Below are 23,077 nucleotides of genomic sequence, written 5' to 3'. Positions count from 1 at the left end.
TCTTTTTATAGGGCTTCAGTGCTCTGAACTAGGTGCTTCCAGGTGGCTGCTATAACTCATTTCAACCTGGCCGAACAGGCATGAATAAGCCTCTTTATTGTTAGTTCTATCTTCCCTTCAGTGCTTGGGAATACAGAATGATCTCTAAAAGTTTACGCTTTATTAACTTCATGAGCCACCAGAAAATTTCCTCCAGTATCATCAGGATAATTCAGTGCGGGTACCTTCAGTGTCCTAATATGATTCTCGGCCTCACTCTTTTCTTTCTTGAAGTGCTTCATCAGCTCCTGGATACTCTGTTCATGTTTAGTTTTCATACTCTGCAATGAGAATGTGAGATCTTCCAGCTCCCTCTGGTGAACATCTCTTTCCAGCTTTAACTGTGTAACGATTGTAGCTGTTTCTTCGTCTTTGGATTTTGCCTGTGTCTTGAGGTCAGAGAGGTTCTTGAGTACCTCTTTCCTGGCTCTCTGTTCCTCTGCCAATTTATTGGCGAGATCTGCCCGGATGGCACTCAAGTCCTTGATGGCCTCTTGCATCTCAAGAAGCTGAGCTTGGTCCTTGGCCTGGCTCTCCTTCAGCGCTGCAATTTCTTCCTCCAGGTGCGCTTTCTCAGCTTTCATCTGGCTTTGAATCTTACTCTGCGTTTTCAATTCACTTTCTAGCCTATGGATGGTATCCAGGGAATCCCTGACTTCTAGTTCAAGGTCAGCTTGATGAGACTTAACATCACTTAGTTTCTGCTCCTTACAGTGAAGCTCCTCCTCTTGAAGGGCGCGCCTGGTTAGCACATCATTCAATTCCTTTCGAAGATTCTCTATTTGTTGTAATGCTGCATAAAGCTGGCTTTTCAATTCATCCTTTTCTTTTAGAATCTATTGGGTTAGGAACAGAAAGCAAAAATTACTGTAAAATTCACCATATACACTGCCAGAAAACAAAAATAAGGTTTAAGCCACAAGGAGAAGAAAACTTCATAAAATAATATTTTGTACTTCTTTCTGGTTTTTTAATGAAAAATACTTTTTAGGCTAGAAAAAGGAAGAAAAGTACAATTGCTCTGAAGTAGTACCACACTGAGACATATGTTTCAGATTTTCATCACCAAAACATATCAATCCATGATCATAAATAATTATTTAAATGTAAGATAAAATTGATCAAAAGAATGGGGGAAAAAAGGCTCCAATTATAATTTACCAGAGGTTGAAATAATACAGTGTTACTTAAAGTAACATGATTTGCATTTCAATGGCACACTTTTTAAAAGGAGAAACCTCAAAACAGATACAAAACAGATTCAGAAGATAATACAGGGAAGCAAACAAATATAATCTACGAAAGGTTTTGGTACAATCAGTCATTATTAATCAAGTAATGTTCACAGTGACAAGAAACACACCAGTATGTTAACAGGGAGTCTTCAAGTCCCATGAAGGTAGAAATGAGTTTAAGATTAGGAGAGGCTGGGAAAGGACTCACAAGAAAAGTCAAAGGACCAGAAGGCCATCGCCCTTTGCCAGCCTTTTTAGGGGGTTAGGGCTGACACTGAGGGACGGCAGCTAAGAACTAACCTGCTAATCCTCACCATCCATCAATGCAAACAAAAAAGCCAGCAGCTAAGGAGGCTGAAACTGCCCCCCCACCCCCGCCCCAACACTGGCACCAAGACCATTTCTATACCTGGTTACTGATGCCTACCATGGCTTGAACCCGGAAAAAAAAAAAAATTAAGATTCATTTTAGAATTAGAAATAATGAGTTAAGATGCAAACAGTTTCAAGGCATTTTTATACTTGACATTTTACACTGCAGTGTGAAACAATTCATGATAAAATGTAATGAGTCAATCACTCCAAAAAAAATAGTTTCCTCAAATCCCTCTCATTTTAACTGGGAGAATCAGCATGAAGCTAACATGAGAAATAATAAAAGGAGGGGATTAAGCAGTTGAACTCTGACCAGGAGAACGGAATTTGATTCTCAGTCCAGTCATAAGCAGTTCTATGGCCTTAAAGAAATTATTTATCTTTATAAAGATAGTAATAAAAGCTACATCAAAGGGTTGTGATAAAGACTAGTGGGAAGGGAGAAACAAAAAGTGGGGGTGGGATTTAAGTTCAAGGAGAAACCAGGATATCAGGGAGGTACTTATGCAAGATAGTGATCAAAGCTGTGAAGAGAGGGGATAACTGATAACCCAATGTCCCTGGGTTGAAAAGAGTCTGGAACACAGATGACAGAGTTTACTCTAGAAGAAAGATTTTAACGCAGGAAAAATGGCTAGGAATATAGATAAGCCTAAGGGTGGATGTATTATTTTTCTATTGCAGTGTAACAAATTCCAACAAATTTAGTGGCTTAAAACAACACCCATTTATTATCTCATTGTTTTCCAGAGGTCGTAAATCCTGACAAGGTATTCTGCCTCTGGTCTCCTAATGCTAAAAGCAAGGTGTCAGCTAACCTGGGCTTTTAGCTGGAGGCTTTGGGGGGAGAATCCACTTGCAAGTTCATTCATGGTGTTGGAAAAATTTAGTTCTGTGGACCTAGGACATGTTTCCTTGCTAGCTTTGGGCCAGGGGTTTTTCTGAGCTTCTGAAGGCCACCCACACTCCTTGGCTCATGGACTCCTCTGTCTCTGCAGCCAGTAACACCACACTGAACCCTTATCATGTTTTGAATCCTTCTGACTTCCCTTTCTCCCAACAGCCAGAATAATTTATCTGCTTTGAAGGACTCCTGTGATTAGATGAGGTCCATCCAGATAATCTCCTTATCTTAAAATCAACTTGCCAAGTAACATATCATAATCATGGGAGTGATATTTCATCTTATTCACAGATTCCAGGAGTTAGGCTGACACATCTTTGGGAGGTCACTCTACAAACCACACAAAAGAAGACAAAAACTGACAGAATCCAGTCTTGGCTGTAAGGGTAATGTGGGAGGGACCTTAGAATGAGGGGAGGGTGCATAAATATAGTGACTAATGTTTGGAACAGATAACATAGGCCCCTGGCCCTGAGTTAAGAGACTTCCATGTAGCCCTGAAGATAAAAATCATATTTCCAAGATGGTCCTAGCACATAAAATGTCTTTGATTTCAAAATACCGTAAGGTGGTTTAAACAGCAAGGATATTTATTTTTCTCACATGATGGGAAGACCAGAGATGGGGTGTCTCAAGAAGAGTCCTTCAAAGCTCAGGCTCTCATACTCTACAACTCTCCATGTTTCGCCCTCAGCTTCAGTGTTCCAAATATTACATCAATTCATGACCAACGTGACAGCCTTTGGGTGGACAGTCTCCGACTATGTTGGTCAAGTTTAGAATTTCTTTGGCAATATAGATACTAAAAGCTAAGTAAGTTCTGTCTATTTTCTTTTGGTTAATGCTTGGCTAGTAGCCATAGCCCAACATTTTGTCTAGACATTGACTCCGAGTCTGAAAATGTCAGTGTCTTAACCGCTACCTCAGTATCCTGGACATTCCCAGGGGCCCTCAGTTCACTAGCCTTTATCTTGTGGGAATTCAAAACAATGGACTTGGGTCTCCTTTGTCTGGCCAGAAGCACTTAAATAGGAGAACTTGAAAGGGGCCTGAAAAATCAGGCTTGTTTTTTTTTACCTCATTTAAATTTCTGCTAAGTTTCCTACCTCTCTCTCTTGCTTGGACTAACTTCAGCATGGATAAACAATTTGGCTTTTCCAACTCCAAATTATCAGATTCCGTAAATGCGGATTATAGATTGCAGATTTTTCAGTCTCCCAATGCCCCCAAATCTTGCTCTCTGCTTTTAGACAGATCAGTTTCAACCTATACTTGTCTTTGCCTTCCAGGACTTTTCTGAAGGCTGCAATAAGTACACAACAGACTCCAACATCCTAAAGTTTTTCTACTGGTCACTTAATACCATCCCCTGAAGCACAGCATCAAGGTCCCAAGGTATGACTTCTGATGGTTCAATCAACAGCATGGCAAGGTTTTCCAATTATTCCTTTAGAGAAGTACGATCCTCCCTGTCCTGACCCCACTTCTCCACTTAATCAACCTTACATTTTAGGTTCTTTAACTTATAGCTCCTTACTCCTAGAACTGATGTTTCACATAAGCTTGAATTTCTTCTGCTGAGAGCAAGGGAAAACTCCAGTTCAAGCTGGCTTAAACTACAAGGTAATTTATTATCATTCCAGGCAGAACTGCTCCACAGTATGTCAAAGCTCTAGATCCACCTCTCTGCACTGTTCTCAGTAGTACCCTCCCTTGGAGTGAGGCTTCATTCTCAGGACCATAGCAAGATAGCTTCAGCCATTTCAGACATCACAGCCAAATATAACAATGTTCAGAGAAGAGGAACATCTCCCTCTTAGTGTTATCTCTTTTTAGGAATGAGTAAATGTTTACCAGAAGCTCCCCAACAGACTTCATAGTTCATTCTTCAGAAGAAGAATAGTTCTTGATCAGACGAGGGCTATATGCATAGTAACTGGCCTACATTAATTTTTTAATGTAATGGAATGAATTGCGGTGCGGTCAGGGAGGTAACCAAGACCACTATAGGAGCCAACTGATATCCTACGTAAGTTTTGCTAGTACCACTCAAGAGCAGGAACAGAAAAACTAGAGAGTTGGGTTGATTCCAAATTGAACATCAGTAAAATGTGTGAGGTGGAAGCAAGAAATTGAAGATGCTGGTGAACATGTCGTCAGAGTAGCTTTTCACGAAGTCCAGTCTGACAGGAAAAAACCGATTCCAGGAAACAGCTGGTCAACCAAAGGAATGTGGAAAGATCCAAAGCAGATGGTAACAGTTAAAAGAGGAAAAGGGAATAAAAGAAATGTGGACAGAGGCTGAAATGTTAGAACAAAAGATCTGAACACAGAGAAATTACAGATGATGACAAATCTTAGCCATTGAAATTAGCTGCTGAGTGATTTGAAGGTCACCATAAAAGAGGAAATTAGTGAAGTATAAGGATACAGAGTTCAATGGGTTGCTGACTTGAACTTGGAAATCACCGAAGATACTGGCAAGAATTACATGTAATGAAATAGGCTGAGGGGAAGCCAGGTGTGAAAATCCTTGGGAAATGTGGAGGCGAAATGGAGAAATGAGTAGCAGTCAGGAACAATGGGAAGGGAATGTTCTAACCAAACACTGCTTCCATAGAAGAAGAGCTATAAGGGAAGATTATAAGACGAGGATTGAAAATGGCTGGCGTAAAGCCAAAAGAATGATACGGCCTAAAACCATGGACATTATAGGAACAGGAACCAATTCCTCCAAGGCCTGACTGCCCAGTATATATAGTTTTTTGAATTAACTAAAAGGTACACAAGAAAAATTTTTAAAGAAAAAAAGGTTATTTTTCTGCATGTGAGGGAACATGCAGAAAGACTACCGGATTATACTAACATATCAGTGCTCTAGCCTTTCTTAAATTGTGTATAACAATTACACACTAAAAAACTATGCACTTTAGCACTGATCCTTCTTACTTTTCAACCATTAAGAAATTCAAATATTAAAAGACAGTATATATTACATATAGCTCTTTTATTTCCCTCAGCATGAAGGCAATACACAGAAGGAAAAGACGGCAATTTAAGATTCTTGAAGTCAAATACTATCAAGCAAAAAGCTCAATACATGGGCAAGCCAATTATTCTGCCAATTCAACAAGAAAAGCAAGACAAAACCAAGCCAAACCTAGGGATCATTCCCATTATCCATGTTATAAAAAAGAACATGAATTTGGAAACATTCAGAAAAGTATACATTATGATCAAAATCCAAGTTCAGATTTTTTCCTTTATCATTTTCAAAGCACATATAAAAATCAATGACTTCAAAAAGCACTTTAAAAGAAAAAGGCAACGAGGGGAAGATGACGGAAGAGTAAGACGCAGAGATCACCTTCCTCCCCACAGATACACCAGAAATACATCTACACGTGGAACAGCTCCTACAGAACACCAACTGAACGCTGGCAGAATACCTTACACCTCACAAAAGTCAAGAAACTCCCCCACGTACTTGGGTAGGGCAAAAAAAAAAAGAATAAACAGAGACAAAAGGATAGGGACGGGACCTGCACCACTGGGAGGGAGCTGTGAAGGAGGAAATGTTTCCACACACTAAGAAGCCCCTTCGCGGGCGGAGACTGCGGGAGGCGGAGGGGGAAAGCTTCTGAGCTGCGGAGAAGACCACAGCAAGTGGGGTGAGGAGGGTAAAGCGGGGAGATTCCCGCACAGAGGATCGGTGCCGACCCACATTCACCAGCGTGAGAGGCTTGTCTGCTCACCCGCCGGGGTGGGCGAGGCTGGGAGCTGAGGCTCGGGCTTCGGTCACAGCGCAGGGAGAGGACTGGGGTGGGCAGCATGAACACAGCCCGCAAGGGGTTAGTGTACCACGGCTAGCCGACTAGCTCGCTAACCGGGATGGAGTCCGGGGAAAAGTTTGGACCTGCCTAAGAAGCAAGAGACTTTTTCTTCCCTCTTTGTTTCCTGGTGCCCGAGGAGAGGGGATTAAGAGCGCTGCTAAAAGGAGCTCCAGAGACGGGCGCGAGCCTCGGCTAAAAGCGCGGACCCCAGAGACGGGCGTGACACGCTAAGGCTGCTGCTGCCGCCACCAAGAAGCCTGTGTGCGAGCACAGGTCACTATCCACACCCACCTTCCGGGGAGCCTGTGCAGCCCGCCACTGCCAGGGTCCTGGAATCCAGGAACAACTTCCCCGGGAGAACGCACGGCGCGAATCAGCCTGGTGCAACGTCTCGCCGGCTTCTGCCGCCGCAGGACTGCCCCGCACTCCATGCCCCTTCCTTCCCCCCCCACCCCGGCCTGAGTGAGCCAGAGCCCCCAGTCAGCGGCTCCTTTAACCCCATCCTGTCTGAGCTAAGAACAGACGCCCTCCGGCGACCTACAAGGAGAGGCGGGGCCAAATCCAAAACTAAGTCCCTGGGAGCTGTGAGAACAAAGAAGAGAAAGGGAAATCTCTCCCAGCAGCCTCAGGAGCAGCGGCTTAAAGCTCCACAATCAACTTGATGGACCCTGCATCTGTGGAATACCTGAATGGACAACGAATCATCCCAAATTGAGGAGGTGGACTTAACAATGATGAACAACACAATAAATGAAATTAAAAATACTCTAGAAGGAATCAATAGCAGAATAACTGAGGCAGAAGAAAGGATAAGTGACCTGAAAGATAAAACAGTGGAAATAATTACTGCAGAGCAAAATAAAGAAAAAAGAATGACAAGAACTGAGGACAGTCAAAGAGACCTCTGGGACAACACTTACTCTACCCAGCAAGGATCGCATTCAGATTTGATGGAGAAATCAAAACCTTTACAGACAAGGAAGGAAAAGCTGAAAGAGTTCAGCACCACCAAACCAGCTCTACAACAGATGCTAAAGGAACTTCTCTAGGCAAGAAACACGAGAGAAGGAAAAGACTTTCAATAACGAACCCAAAACAATTAAGAAAATGGGAATAGGAACATACATATCGATAATTACCTTAAATGTCAATGAAATTAAAGAAGATGTGGCACATATATACAATGGAATATTACTCAGCCATAAAAAGTAACAAAATTGAGCTATTTTTAATGAGGTGGATAGACCTCGAGTCTGTCATACAGAGTGAAGTAAGTCAGAAACAGAAAGACAAATACCCTATGTATATGTATAACTGAACATATGTATATGTATAACTGATTCACTTTGTTGTAAAGCAGAAACTAACACACCATTGTAAAGCAATTATACTCTGATAAAGATGTAAAAGAAAAAGGCAAAAGTATCACCATTTATGATTAGATTATTTATATCAATAAAATTTTAGACCTTCCAATATGCGTTCATCTACATATCTCTAAAGAATATCATGATTCCCTGATATAAACATCCGTGTCATTGTCTTTTTTCTTCCCCCCAACATCTTTATTGGAGTATAATTGCTCTACAACAATGCGTTAGTTTCTGCTGTGTAACACAGTGAATCAGTCATACATATATACAGGTATCCCCATATCTCCTCCCTCTTGCGTCTCCCTCCCACCCTCCCTATCCCACCCCTCTAGGTGGTCACAAAGCACCGAGCTGATCTCCCTGTGCTATGCAGCTGCTTCCCACCAGTCATCCATTCTACATTTGGTAGTGTATATATGTCCATGCCACTCTCTCACCTCGTCCCAGCCCACCCCTCCCCCTCTCCGTGTCCTCAAGTCCACTCTCCACATCTGTGTGTTTATTCCTGTTCTGCCCGTAGGTTCTTCAGAACCCTTTTTTTTTTTTTTTTTTAGATTCCATATATATGGGTTAGCATACAGTATTTGGTTTTCTCTTAAGGAAAGTATACAACCTTACCTTTCCGGGTTTTTTCTGCAATAATATGCTATTTGTTTGATATTACATATTCTTCAGTAATGACGTAGTTTTGTGATATAATATATATCTTATAATCTTACCAAGATTCCAAAATGTAAAGAGCAGAAAAAAATAAATAAGAACAATTTTTAAGAGAATAAAAGCCTTTGGCCTTCTAATGAATTTTTAAGTGGCACATCTTAAAGCAGAAAATAAATTAAGCTGGAAAAGAAAAACAGAAGTAGGCACAGAACTATTTTGAAAATCCAAGAATTGCATTATCTGAGCATATAAAATGGCTCAACAAGGCTACTTATTAAACAATTAACTCATTCTTTAAACTATAACGTGTTTTATTTGTAAACCAGTATCATTTTTATTTTAACATACACTTCCAAATATACCCTGGAGTCATTTTTGGAAAATAATTAGTCCTAAAAAACAAAAAAGGAGTAGGCTGTATTACTACTGCCCTGTGATTTTATTAAAAATTAAATACTCTTTAGAGGTATTATTCAGTAAGATATTAAAAATATATTTTTTCCAGGGCTTCCCTGGTGGCACAGTGGTTGGGAGTCCGCCTGCCGATGCAGGGGACACAGGTTCGTGCCCCGGTCCGGGAGGATCCCACATGCCGCGGAGCGGCTGCGCCCGTGAGCCATGGCCGCTGAGCCTGCGCATCCGGAGCCTGTGCTCTGCAACGGGAGAGGCCGCAACAGTGAGAGGCCCGCGTATCGCAAAAAAAAAAATACTTTTTCCAAAGTTATTTACAATGTATTTCCACATCACAGACTTACTGGACACTTGAATTTGCAGTGAAATATCTGTTACCCTTTCTTCCTTGATTAACCGTTGCTCTAACTGCGACATGCTGCATTAATTTTTAAGGCTTTTAAAGTGGAAATTACAATGCCTGCTGTGATAATTGTAATACTACCCTAACTGTGGCAATCACTTTAAAACTACTTCTTTGCTTATCATTAGCAATGCTAAGTGATAAAAATAATTATATCAAGAGTATTCTGGGAAATGACTGTTTAACAATTTTTAATATTCTGAAAAGCTCAATCTAGATAACTCTCAGTACCATGGATTAGGATACTGTCTGATGGCACGGACCCTTCTAAATTTCCTCTAATTAAGTAAAATCCCCAGATGGTTCTCAATCAATCAATCCCCCCAACCCCTCTTCTCTCTAGCTACCTCCCTTATAGCCAGCCTCATTGAACCAGCTGCCAAACCAGGCTGACAACAGAATAATCAAGGTAGAGCAATTTCCTGGGATCAAATCAATTCAGATTCAAGCCTGAAAGGCTTAGAGCTGCTTTACCTTGGGGCAACTAGTCATCCAGTAAGTGTCAGATGGGTTAAAGTGAAAAGCACTCCACAATGAGTGCAAAGTGATCACTTCCTCCATCTTTTATATGTCCAAGAAATTCATACGTAAAAACGAAAGCATCTTTTCCATGACAGCTCATCTGTCATGAAATAAGCATCTGTCACTCTTAAGTGCTGACAATTGATTTTATAAATATAATTGCCCTACATTTTGCTTTCTTTTGAAAGAAAGTCGACTTATCCAAATGACTGTTCTTCTGGAACACTCAGAGTTCTTGACAAGTGACAAATGACAAAGCAGAAGTGATAAACCAAGACTAAACATGAATAAAAATCAATCATGACTTTCCTGCTTATTACCTTAGAAACATCTGGGTTTAATTCAATGCAAAGATACAGTTGAGAATCAACATAGGAGCATAAAATCCATTTAAAGTAACTGATTATACAAGAGAAAAGATGATGTGAAATGCATACACAGATCAATGAAATGCTTTTTGTCGCTATCAAAGAGGCACAAAAGTCTTAAAGAGGTTTGAGATCTGATAATACCGTCAGCGAGATTATCAATGTCACCCACTTAACTTATAGAAGCTGCCAGAAAATGCTCCAGCAGTAACGGCTGCATTTTAAACGCTTCTTTCTAACCAATACTGAAGTTGAAATATACAAATAAATGAGATTTTAAAATAAATGCATTGGGGGAAAAGGCATGTGATATTAAGGAAGATTTTGTGATTCTCTTCCATTTGGATATTAAAGAATAATTTCAAATTAGGGTACTAAAAGCTATACTAGAGGAGGAGAGTGGATCTATTTTAAGCGTAAACTCTGGAAAGCCACAGAATGTTAAAAGATTACAAAGGCTTTAAAACGCTTTTAAAAACTAAGTTACCTTTTACCTTGAAATAGTCTAGACATAAAGACTCTTCTATCAAGAACATCTTGATAGGTTATATGCACAGCATAGCATTCAAGTGTTTGTTCAAAGGACATATGAATGAATGGTTGGTCACAGCAAAAACCAGTCCTCAGGAATCTGGCTTTTATACCTGATTATTCTTGTCCGTCAGCTGATCAAGAGTTTCAGATTGTTTCTCCAGTGCTCGCTCTAACTTCTTATGCTTAAGCTTCCACTGCCTAATGGACTCCTGAGCTTTCAGCTTCAGCTCTTCTCTCCTCTCCTCTGCCACCTGTCTCAGGGCCTCCGACTGCTGGAACTCAAGGAGGTACTGCTCGGCCTGCTTGGTTGCATCCTCAGCATGCTGAGTCAGCTTTGAGATCTGGAGGTCAGCGCACTTATGTCTGGCGTCACATGTCTCAAAGTGATTCTGGATCTCCTTCAGTTCATCCAACATCTCTAGTTGCTGTTTCTCCCTGTTCTCCAATTCACATGTTAAATTCTAGGAAGAAAGCATGTGAGATATCAGGAACACGTTCTTGTCAAAATTAGATGCATAACATATCATCAAACAAGAATCACTAACGTCACTAAATTAGCAATCAATCTAGAAAATATGATCTTTTTCCATGTACTTTATGATCACATTAGTTGAGAATAATTTTTTATAAAAATATTTTCTTTTTTAGACTACTTCATTATCCAAAAAGGAAAAATATTTTTTTTTCCAATTGACTGTCACTAAAATAGAAGGTCTTGCTGATGAGAAAAACAATGTGCATTACTTTAGTAAGAACCTAGTGTTCTGTACAACTGAAGAAACGTCAATGTTTTAAAATTTGTCAGATATCAGAGCAATTATATGCAATCATACGTAATGCTTCACTTTTTGGCAGCACCTAAAATTTTGTTATAATAAAATAAAACTCTGTAACAAAAAATGAGCATTGATGATAGAAACATCAGTAATAGATAACACTGTATGTGAAAGTCCATTTAAAAGACTCTATAGATAGGTTATTTCCAGCTAAATCAACATAATGTTGTAAGTTGATGAACTTACCTCGAGCTTATATAAATCACTGCAGGATAGATTTTTAAATAAACTTACATTTATGTGGAATACATACCTAATCAAGAAAAGAACCTAATTTTTTTTTCTTTTTTTTTTAAGAACCTAAACTCTTAAAAGCTAGCTTCCTCAAACCAAAAGTGGTCAATAATACATTTGGAACTTAACACTTAATCATCATGATTCACACATATTTTTAATCTGAGAAGAATGGGCAAAGATGGATTGTTAACTTCAAAAGTGAGAGGACATTATATAACATTCTATACAAATAAAAGAATGAACATAATCATTAACATTAAGCCATTCTTGTAAAACTCTGGAAGGGAGTGACAAGTTCAAATACAAGTGCTTCCAATGTATCCCATAAGCTGTCCCTCCTGAGCCTTAGTTTCCAAATACCTGTGGTTACAACGGTGACATGAAAATGTCATGTGTCCAAGTAAGACTAGGTTCAGAAGGCTAAGATGATGCTGCAAGCTGGACAAACAATAAATATCATCTACACTGTCCTGAAGCACCTACAGAGACTGGAAACATTTAAAAACCTCCTATGACTCTAACAGCAGAATGTTCAGTTCCAGATTCATCATCCCTGAACTGTGGCTCAAATAAAGTTAAATTTCTCTCATGATTAAAGTCATGGTGTGACATTATGGCAATAACATAAAAATAATGCCTCGAAAACAAGAGGTTTGCATTTGCTCAGTTTGCTAAATTCAATGCAGCCTGGAAGAGATGAGTCACTCCTTTATCCACCCAAACAAAACAGTAAATTGAGAACTGTGCACTTGTTTGTGTGGAAAATTCTAAAATGAGATCAGAAAACCCTAGTGATGGTGGTTTACCCCTTTGCCCTTATCTAAAAGTTTTACCACTATGCCAGAAATCAGCTTTATTAACAAGCAGTAGTCAAGTGGTTTCCAGATCAACAGAGAGACACCATTTTTTTCCCCACAACAAAGACTTGGGAGACTGGTTTCACTTGCTATGTGTTAGGCAGATAATTTACAGAAAGGTTAATAAGATCTGGCTACAACACCAAAGAAGATAATAATCTAACTGTGGAGATATTCAGACTATCAGCTAAATTACAAGAGTGGATAGTACAAGGTGACGACAGACAGCTACTTGAACGGGTCTATATTCTACAGCGTGGCTGGGGAGGGTCTCTTAGGAGGTGACATATGAGCTGAGATCTAAATGAGAAGGAGCTGGCAATAATAACAACAACTACTACTACTACTACTAAAGTTTATTAAGCAGTTAAGTTGTGCAAGGGATAGTGCAAATGCTTTATATGAATTACCTCATTCAATGCCACGACAAAACTAAAGTAAGGCACTCTTACTATCTTGGTTTTACTGAAAGGTAACGAACACTTGGAACTTGCCCAAGTTCACATACCTAACAAGTGAGAGCACAGGATTCAGACCCAGATAGTCTGACTCCAGAGCCCATGTTTTCAACTCTTTACTAAGCTTTCAGATTCCCAGAGGACCCTAACTCCATGCCTCTTAGGTCACCCACTCCCATAGTCCTATCCTAGGGTTTTTTTCAGAACTGTCACCTTTGAAGCAAAAGGTATGTCCAACCCCACCCCTCCCCATTATCTCCCCCTCAGGCCTCTGGCTTTATCTACCAATCTTCCCAGTTCCCTTTTCTTCTCCTTTTCTTCTGATACATCTGTTCCTCATTGTCAAGAGGATGACCATTCCCTTGATATTCCTTTTGCTGATTTTAAATTCCAGGCTCTTTAACCTAATTTTCTTAATTTCACTTTAGCCACTCCCTTGCTCACATCTCAAACTCCCTTTAAAAACTGCTCATCTACTGAACTTGAACAGCAAAACCACCAACTCTGGAGGAACTACAAAAATCTCCTATTTCCTATATCAGGTTACTCAGTCCTCCAAGGAAAATCACACATGAGTATCAGGCGATGTGATGGGACACTGAAAGCCATCCTCAGTGCCCAGAAATTCTTCTGCAGGCCCCCACCCAGTCCACTGTACTATCTCTGAACCTAACAGCTTTTTACTCACTGTAGGATATAACATAGCTCCCCCGTGAGAAATAAAATTGAGGCTATTAGGCAGGACACCCCCCAAATTTCCTACATGTACCATCCTGAATCTTACCAATGGTTACTCTCTCCTCCTCTCTAGGCTCTGAGGAAAAGGGATCTTTTAGAGAAACTAGCCTACCTTTGCTATTTCCTTCCACATCCATCAAGGGATTCACTATACCAGTTATGTCCGCTCCTTCATGTACTGAACCTCTCTTTCCCTACTAGATCATTCTTCTCTACTTCTCCCACCTTAAAAAACACAGTAATTTTTTTTTAAACTAAACAAACAAAACAACCTTTATCAATCTGACATGATCTTCTAACCAGCACCCTGTACTCTTCCCTTCCTGTTAAACTCCTGCAAAGAGCAATCTACACTTGATGCCCCACAATCTTATTTCCAATTCACCTCTCGATTCACTGGTACCGGTCCCGATACACAATTAAAATAACTCTCATCAAGATCCCCAAAGATAACCTACAGCCAAATACAATGGACTCTACAAATCTTTCCTAATATCCTTGTTGAATGTGGCACTGCCAATTACTTCTGCTCATTCTTAATCTCTCTTCTTCCCTGACTTTCATAATATACTCTTCACTAGTTCTCCTTTTTCTTCCTGTTTTTTCATAGTCTCCTTCCCTGGGTCTCTTCAAATATTTGGCTTTTAAATAGAGATAACTGTATAGGGTTCTAGTATTAAGCATCATTCCATCTAGACAATGCCTTTGGTGGTAAGTATATAGGTAAACAGAGATATAAGTGATTCCTAATTCAGAGCCAGACTCATCTTCTCAACTCCAAACCTTTAAATATCTAATTACATAATGACTTTCTACACTTGGTAATTCCACGGGCATCTTAATTTCAGCACGTCAAAAAAGTGAATTTATTGGATGCCCAACTCCTAACAAAAAAATAGTCTTTTTAAAATAGCAGTAAAGGCTCTCCGCTGAGGAAGGATAAAAATGGAGGTGGACTTGTGTATTTAAATACAGTGAGAAAGTTGGAAATAACTGCTGTAGGAAAAGAGAAAATCAACAAGAGATAAATGTTTAAAAGCTGACAAATATAAATGAGGTTACAGTTAGACAGTCTCAAATTTCTAATGGATCCAAGAGTATACAAAATTCTTCGAATTTCTCCAGCATTTCTTTTGAATCCAGAAATAAAATAAGTTCAGCATTATTTATCCTTCTGTAATTACAGAGCACAAGAATAGGCACAGGATTAATATATGCAAGCCCAGAGCTTAACAACATAATAGGAAGATACTATTCAGTCACTCTTTTGACATTCTCTTTAATCCATCTTCCTCAAAAAACCAATCAGAATAATCTCATTGTAATAAACATTTCTCCCCCACAAATCAAAAGATTATGCTATAGAACCCTCATAACAATTCCTCCAATAAACACACACACTCATACATACATACACACACATCACACACATATACACAGAGAGAGCACATGAAGCATACAAACACATCATTAATGCATGGATAAATGCTTTCAAGGTAGGCACGTATAGTAAATATTAGTATCCTCCTATGTACTACATGAAACGTTAAATGGAAGGCAATTTTCTTATTTATTCCATTATGATGATTTTCAATGCCAACATTACTGTCATACATTCCTGGAAGCACCTTCTACCCTGAAGAACTTTTTATATTTAAATTGTGTGAAATTATCTCAGCTACTAAAGCTGGTTAAATTTCATATTACTTAATTAAGCCCATTATTTATTTCTCACTATGTAAGTAACCATCAAAGATAAGAACAATCCAGAAACACACTTTTTACCAAGAATTCCTTCCAGTTGGAGGGGAGGAAAAAACTTTAGAATCCTAAAGGGAACCTTTTTAGTTTCTGTGGCTGGGCCTGAGAATTAAACTAACATAAGACAGATTAACAGGAGAAAAGAACATGAATTTTATTTAATACTTTTATATATACATAGGAGCCTTCACAGAAAAAAGAAGATGCAAAGAAGTGGTTGGGACTGAGCGCTTATATACCTTTTTAACAAAGAATTTATGGAGAGATGACAAGACAAAGGAAAAGGGATTTAATAGTGGGAAAGTGACTAGGAAATATATGGGGGAATGAAAGATAAGGGTTATTTTAGGTTTGTTTGTACAGATTCATTTTGGCATCAACTCCCAGTCTTCAATGATGACAGTGTTCTTCTCTTCCTGGTACAGAGAGAGCACCTTCCTCATGGGAAATACTGACCTGCTTTTAGGTAGAAACAGGAGGTCAGAGAGCCCTTCCTGCATCTACTGGTTCTCAAGTGCCCTTGGCTGAAAATACTCAATATGCCAAAGTGGCATATTTTCAGGTGGCATGTTCTGATTCCCTTCACAGTACATTACCAAAAGATTTATAAAGGCTCTCCAACTTACTAAAACTTCATACATTTGAATGGATTTCTTTTCTCTTTCCTTCTTCAGGTGGGAAAATATATTAATGGGTAGTTGTGTTGAGGGTCTCAGGTTTGGTGATAGCTAGAAGGGTTCACAGAACTAGAAGCATATTGAAGCATATAGTGGTACTTATGGTAAGATTTATTAGAGTGAAAAAATACAATGCAAAATCAGCAAAGGGTAAAGGACATGCAGTGAAGACCAGTGGAAACCAGGTACAAGCTTCCAAGAGTCTTCTCCTTCCCAGTGGAAACACACAAGACATGTTCAATTCTTCCAGCAGTGAATTCTGACAACACGTGTGAAGTGTTGTCTACCAGGGAAGCTCATCAGAGACTCAGTGCCCACAGTTTTAATTAGGGGCTAGTCACTTAGGTACTGTCTGCCTAGTATGTACCAAAATTCCAGACTCCCAGAAGGAAAGCAGGTGTTCAGCATAAACCACATTTTGTTTGTACAAAAGGTCCAGTCACAGTGAGCTACCCTTATCATTTAGAAAAGGTTTCATATCAATGTAGAGAAATGATTATCACTCAAGTTCCTAGATGCCAGACAAGGGCCTACCTTGCAAGCAGGCCCTCCTGAGGAAAGCTGTCTCAGGCCTATTAAGTTAACTCTTCTCTTCCCAGTAGTAAAATGGCCAAAGAACAGAAAGGAAAAAAGATAATAACGCCCTAAATAAGTTCTTAATTAAAAAACAATTAACTATAAATAATACCTGTAAAACAATGCATTTAGAAGTTGATAGAAAAGAACCCTCTCCCTTTAAAATTGGTTGGCTTTGGCTGCCATTGGCTCCCTCTTTAATAGCTGCAGTGGTTGTACTCAAATTCTAAGAAAATTATAGACGGCCTACTCATATGAATAAGGCATTAAAACACAAATAGGAAAAAAAAAGAGAGATATTCTATTAAAAAATAATGTAGATAGGACCCACCATAAATTCTAGCATTAATGGATCACACATCTAAGATCATAATTTTACATATTTTGATTACAAGGGATATTTATCAAGTTGAAATTACAAAAGTGGAAAAATTGGATGAGGTAGGAGAATAATGGAGCAAGTATACAGAATAAAGAAATCAGCTCTGTCTAGCATACAAAAATCTTTCCACCCACCTTCTTCCCATTTCTCATATTCATGAAGAAGAATTGCTAAGCCTACATTTAAAACATTTTCCATGAGGAATTAATTAAGGGAGAAAAAGTAGACTATGGTGTAAGTGGCAACAGTGATTATTTGTTCAACGATGTAACTAAAATACAACAAAATACAATTTCTCCTCTACTCTTAATTGACAGTCAACACACACAAAAGATTAGGCACCTTAGTGAACATTTAAAAGTAAAAACTATTATATTCCAATAAAGATATTAAAAAATAAAATAAAATAAAAGTGAAACCCTGCCCCAAATAAGCCAGGGTACAGTGAATGGCATTTATTTTAAATAAACATTTCCATATACAGTATTATGTACTTCATGTGGAAACTTGTAATGGTAATGAGAAAACAGCTAGACTTAAAAGACTCCAAAGTAACACCTATAGGGAGACGGTGGCATACCACGGAAAGAGCATGGCTTGAGTTCAAATCCCAGCTCTGCCAGTCTATGACCTTAGAAGAACTGCTTACTATCTGTGAACCAAAGTAACAAGTGCATTTATAAAATGGGCTCAGAAACATTTACACCACAGAAGAATGATGACCTACATGAGATCACTTAGATAAAACAGCTGGAAGAGTGACTGGCACATTTCAGAAACTCAACAATGATAGCTCATTATAACTAACTAGAAACAATGTTAGAATTAAAGAAGCAATCCAATGCCTACATTTTAGAGATAAGGAAATGGAAGGCAGCAGAAGATAAAGTGATCAATCCAAGATAAAGGAGATAGTTTTCAGCCACAGGTCCCTAATATTCAAACCAATATTGATCCCACATCAGTATATTACTGACTTGGATACTAGCCAACCTTCTTAATAATTAAATAAGTTGCCATGCTCCTTCCTGAGACAGAAGGAAATCCTGAATAGGAATTATACAATCTCTGATGCATAGAAGTTTCTAGAACTTCTTCTGAAACAGAGAGAAAAACCACAGGATAAAGTTGACTTGGGTTAAAAAAAACCAGAAAAGTACTGTAAGAGAAATATTGATTGGGGCAAATATGACCAAGCAGGAGGGAAGCAATATCAACGGTAACTACTAGAAACAGGATTTAAGTTTGTAAATTTAAGAGAAACTATTCTGATCAGCAAGACCTCATAAAGAAGGAGACAAAGTAAGGACACAATGGACAAACTAAAGTGTAAAGAAGAGAAAAGACTGGGTCACTGATGGAAAGGAGATGAGCATCCATGACCAATGATAGCATGCGCAAGAGCCGCAGAGTGGGCGAGCCATCTGAGGCTGCTCATGAAGAGTAATAGCTCAAGAGGGCTAAAGAAGACTGGAAGGTAAGTTGAGAAATCAGGTTGCGGGGATGCCAAAATCCAGTTTAAGCTTTCAACAGTTTTTAAGCAAGGGTGTAACATGATCAGACATGTGCTTGAGAAAGATTAATCACCAAAGGACATTATCCTAACACTAGGATAGTAAAATATTATAGCAACATTAAAAATCATTGAAGATCATCCTTTTAAAGCAGAAAAGGACTTTGAGAACCAATTCTTCTCTCATCTAAGTTCAATTTCAGCAATCAAATTCGATGGAGCTGGTTTACAACAGACAAGAAGGAACAGTGGCATTTAAGAGACAAGAAAAAAAAAAAAACACTATTGACACTTGTCAGTCTTCCTAAAGAAAATACAGATATATTTCCCTTCAGTCCAATAAACACTTACTGCATTCAGCAACAACCAAGCTGCCAAGACACAAAGCTGAGTAAGACAGTATGGTTCTATGTTCTACTCCTCTGGAGAACCATACAGCCTAGTTGGGGAAGAAGACATGTAAGTTATTTTGAATAAATGTGATAAATATGAGCAATTCTTTCTTCTCTATTTCAAATTTTGCCTCTTCCCCATTTATGCTACCAAATATATACTTATGTTTTATTCTTCTATGTCTTTACCTGATTATATAATGTTTTCTAACAATAATTATTTGTCCAAAGAAAAGAGCCCCGAACAACATTAGGGAGTGACAAAGGGAACAAAAAGAAGATAATTCAAAGTTGCTGCTGAAAGTAATAAACAGAGAGTGAGAAAGAGAGGGAAGGATGGGGAAGAGAGAGACAGAAACAGAGATAGAGAGACAATGAATGCTCATGCCAGCCAATCCCAGAACTCAAACAACCAACAGCACTACGGCAAGAGCATGCCTAGCACTCCTGCCCTGTTTCCCTCTGATGCCTTCTTTCAGGATGGACATGGCCCTAACATTGGTGTTGGTAGGGGAAACGGGATTGAAAGGAGTACGGGGAAGAGGAAAAAGATTAACAAGAAAATCTGATCAATAAGACACCTTTCCCAAATATTCACAAATAAAGCCTTCTGTAAGAATTCAAATAATTTGATTCTGTAATGTTTGGAAAAAATACCAAAATAGGGGCAAGCCAAATGGAAATACAATCATGTGTAAAGACTCTATTTACTAATGAAAAATACAACAGTTGTACCTATACATACACACTTTTTCGTGTGCTAAACACACGCACTGTAAAATTATGTGGTGTTTGTATTATACTCATTTTACCAAAAATAAAGAATATTTTAAAATTTTAATTATTATAGAGATTAAGAATTTTTACATCTTGGCATCAATGACAACTTCATTTTAAGCATAAAATATTTTGGTTTAAAAACCCTTGGTTGGAAACACAACTCTTAATTATAATATTTACCATTTAAAAACACACAAACCACAATAGAATAATCTGTTTTACAATACAGTTCCTAGAAACCCAATAGAATAAAAGTAGTAACTGTTTGAATGTACCAAAGTGATACACTGAAACAAAAATGATGTTTAAAGCATAAAGCTCAGTTCATTACAAGGGAAAAAAAACAGTGACATTAAAGCTAATAAATAACAAGCCTCAAGTAGAATACCATTTGAAATAGAATTCAGTTAATCATCTTTAACACTATGTGAACAATGTATTTGTTCACTAATTCCAGCCCAAAATATGACTTCCTTAAAGCAGGGACAAGATGAAAATGCTGACTGAAGAAAACAGTAACATTATATCCAAAACGAGATGCAAAGAGCCCAGTGAGGAAGATGATTAACTCAAGTAACGGGAAAAAATATTAAAATTTTATATTTTTTGTTTTTATTGAAATTAAACTCTTTTCCAGCATGTTGGAACATTTTTGTTTTCATGTGACCAGTTAATTGTATTCGTAGATGATTTAGTTTCAACTAAAATGGACAGGAAGCTTTAAAAAAAAAAACTGTAAAGAAACTACAGGTTGAATATAACATTACTAATGCATGGATATGTGTTTGTAAATGTGATATTAGGTCTAACATGAATTCAACCTGTGTCTGCCAAGTACCACCAGGTTAGGCTCAAAAGCTATGAAAAAGATAAGGCAAGGTCATGTTTCTCAACAGAAAGAAAAACCTGATTACTGCACTGTTGTGTATGACCCAATAGTAGTCAGCCTCTAGCCCCACTTCCTAATATACTCTCCTATTCCATGGAGGCTACAAAACCAAATGCTCAGCACTCCCTAGAGCTAGGTTCCAGGGGCAAATCAGATGCAATGCAGAGAGATTTAGAGATTTAGAATGTGGAAGAGAGGTAGGGACCATATACTTGCTAATTTGGCTTTTTACTTCTTGCCATCAAGGTCATAAAAGATAAAATTTATTCTGTTCTGTAGTGAATCTCTCCCTTTGTGCTATCCATCCTTTCTTGGAAGCCTAGGCAGGGCCACATCTGCCAACATTATAAACAACTATTGTATAAAATACCTAAAGCAGTTCTATTTCCCATACTAAACCCTAACTGATATTATAAAGTTTTGCCTTTACTGAGTAAATAAAAGAACTAACAGATTTAATAGGATTTCACCAGAAATTCTCAGATTCTCAATTAAGCCATGCCCCAATCACCTCTACTGGGAAATTAACTTGACATATTCTTACATGTCTTGATGAACTCATTCATTTCAGCATAATTCAGGTGTTTTATGAACAGATACCGAGAGGACAACTAATCAATTTTCCACAGTAGGAAGAACTAAGGCAAGTCTCTTTTAATAAAAGAACTCAAATCAGTCAAAACAAGTGTGGTAGCACTGAAATATACCTACATGCAGTTAAAATAGGCCACCACTCATTGGGATCATACTATTTAAAACTTTTTTTTAAAGTCATGATTGGTTAAAATCTATGAGTCAATTATTTTTAACTCAAGCAAAACACGTATTAATAATCTTTAAAAACTGCTTCAAACCCTTAATGAGTGAGGGATCAGCCACATAAAACATCAGGGGCCATTATGGTAACCATGTCACAAATATTCTTCCTTTAAAAACATTAACCTTCTGCCTTTTCTATCATACTAATTTTGACCACATATACTATTATCATCTTCTTTTCCCCCAATGAAGCAGAGACACACAAAGGATGTTACTTCCAAATAATAGGTTCCTCAGTCTTTCTCAGTGATTAAAAATAATTATTTCTCCACAAGTCCTATGAGAACATATCTGCTTCATACAATTACAGTTTCCTTGTACTTTTTAATGAAACATGATACTAAGCTTAAGCAAAGTACACAAAGTAATGTTCAATTAATTAAATACATTCATCTCTTTGTGAAGAAATAAAATATTAACTTCTGCTTCATTAGCAGTGATGTTCACTACACGGAACATTTTAAATACACATTTCTTCAGAGCGTTTAACTTAAAACACAGGGGGACATATAATTATCATCTAAGGCCCCAGCAACACACTAGGGGAATTCTGACCCTGGCACACATATCTCAAAGTACATTTGCGTTTTCTTAATTTTTCTCATACTCTATAGACTGATAAATTTAACTCTGCAACTCTGATGTTTAAAGTAGGCACTCTGGGAAAAGAAAATTTGAATACAGATAGGATAAAACTGTTCTAAGCAACTGCTTTAAGCAGATTGGTATTTGGGACAACCCTTGTTGGAGGTGGAACAACCTGTGGTTACACACTTGCTATGAAATGCAACAGCCCAAAGCAGGTATCGGAGAAAGATGTTCACCTGTGACTTTCCAGTGTTGATGTGGCAGCTTAGAGGATGAAGATAAATTATGTAGTTCAACTAAAGAAATATTATTCCTAATTATATGACATATCATGAAGAGGAGAAACTAAGTGTAACATAGCACAATACTATTGCTCTACATCATTATAGAGCATTACGATTTATTTGAAACAGATCAGACACATTGTCTTATATGATACAATAACCTTGTGCAATTGGGAGAAATCAATTTTTCTATTTTAGACAGAAGGAGAAAAGAGAAGCTAAGGAAAGCTAAATGAGATAAAAGAGGCCTATTTTCTTTTTGTAAAGTAAAGTGTTTTGAACAAAACTAATGATCCCTTGAGATACCACCTCACACCCATTCAGGTGGCTACTACTTTAAAAAAAAAAAAAAACCAGAAAACAGAAAACAAGTGGTGGAGAAATTGGACGTCTGTGCACTGTTGATGGGAAAATAAAATGGTACAGCGGCTCTAGTAAACAGGATGGTGGTTCCTCAAAAGATTAAACACAGAATTACCATATGATCCAGCAATTCCTCTTCTGGGTATGTACCCCAAAGAACTGGAAGCAGGTCTTGAAGAGATGTTTGGATACCCATGTTCAAAGCAGCGTTATTTACAATAACTAAAATGTGGAAGCAACCCAACTATTCATCAACTGACGCATGGATAA

At 38.2% G+C, this 23,077-nt stretch overlaps 1 protein-coding gene across 1 annotated transcript in view; it reads right to left on the bottom strand.

The window, feature by feature from the left end:
* The window catches only part of CEP128 (centrosomal protein 128), a 419,931-nt gene that overhangs the window by 272,829 nt on the left and 124,025 nt on the right, over nucleotides 1-23,077 (bottom strand). The window contains exons 13-14 of the mRNA XM_024736316.1: nucleotides 10,768-11,118; nucleotides 225-875 (exon numbers count right to left, since the gene is read on the bottom strand). Coding sequence (XP_024592084.1) covers nucleotides 225-875; nucleotides 10,768-11,118 — 1,002 coding nt within the window. The remainder of the gene's footprint in view (nucleotides 1-224; nucleotides 876-10,767; nucleotides 11,119-23,077) is intronic.

This window comes from Neophocaena asiaeorientalis, unplaced genomic scaffold (genome assembly GCF_003031525.2).
Source record: "Neophocaena asiaeorientalis asiaeorientalis breed wild unplaced genomic scaffold, Neophocaena_asiaeorientalis_V1.1 scaffold152, whole genome shotgun sequence".
Classification (NCBI taxonomy): Eukaryota; Metazoa; Chordata; class Mammalia; order Artiodactyla; family Phocoenidae; genus Neophocaena; species Neophocaena asiaeorientalis.
This window is presented reverse-complemented; position numbering and strand designations above follow the sequence as displayed.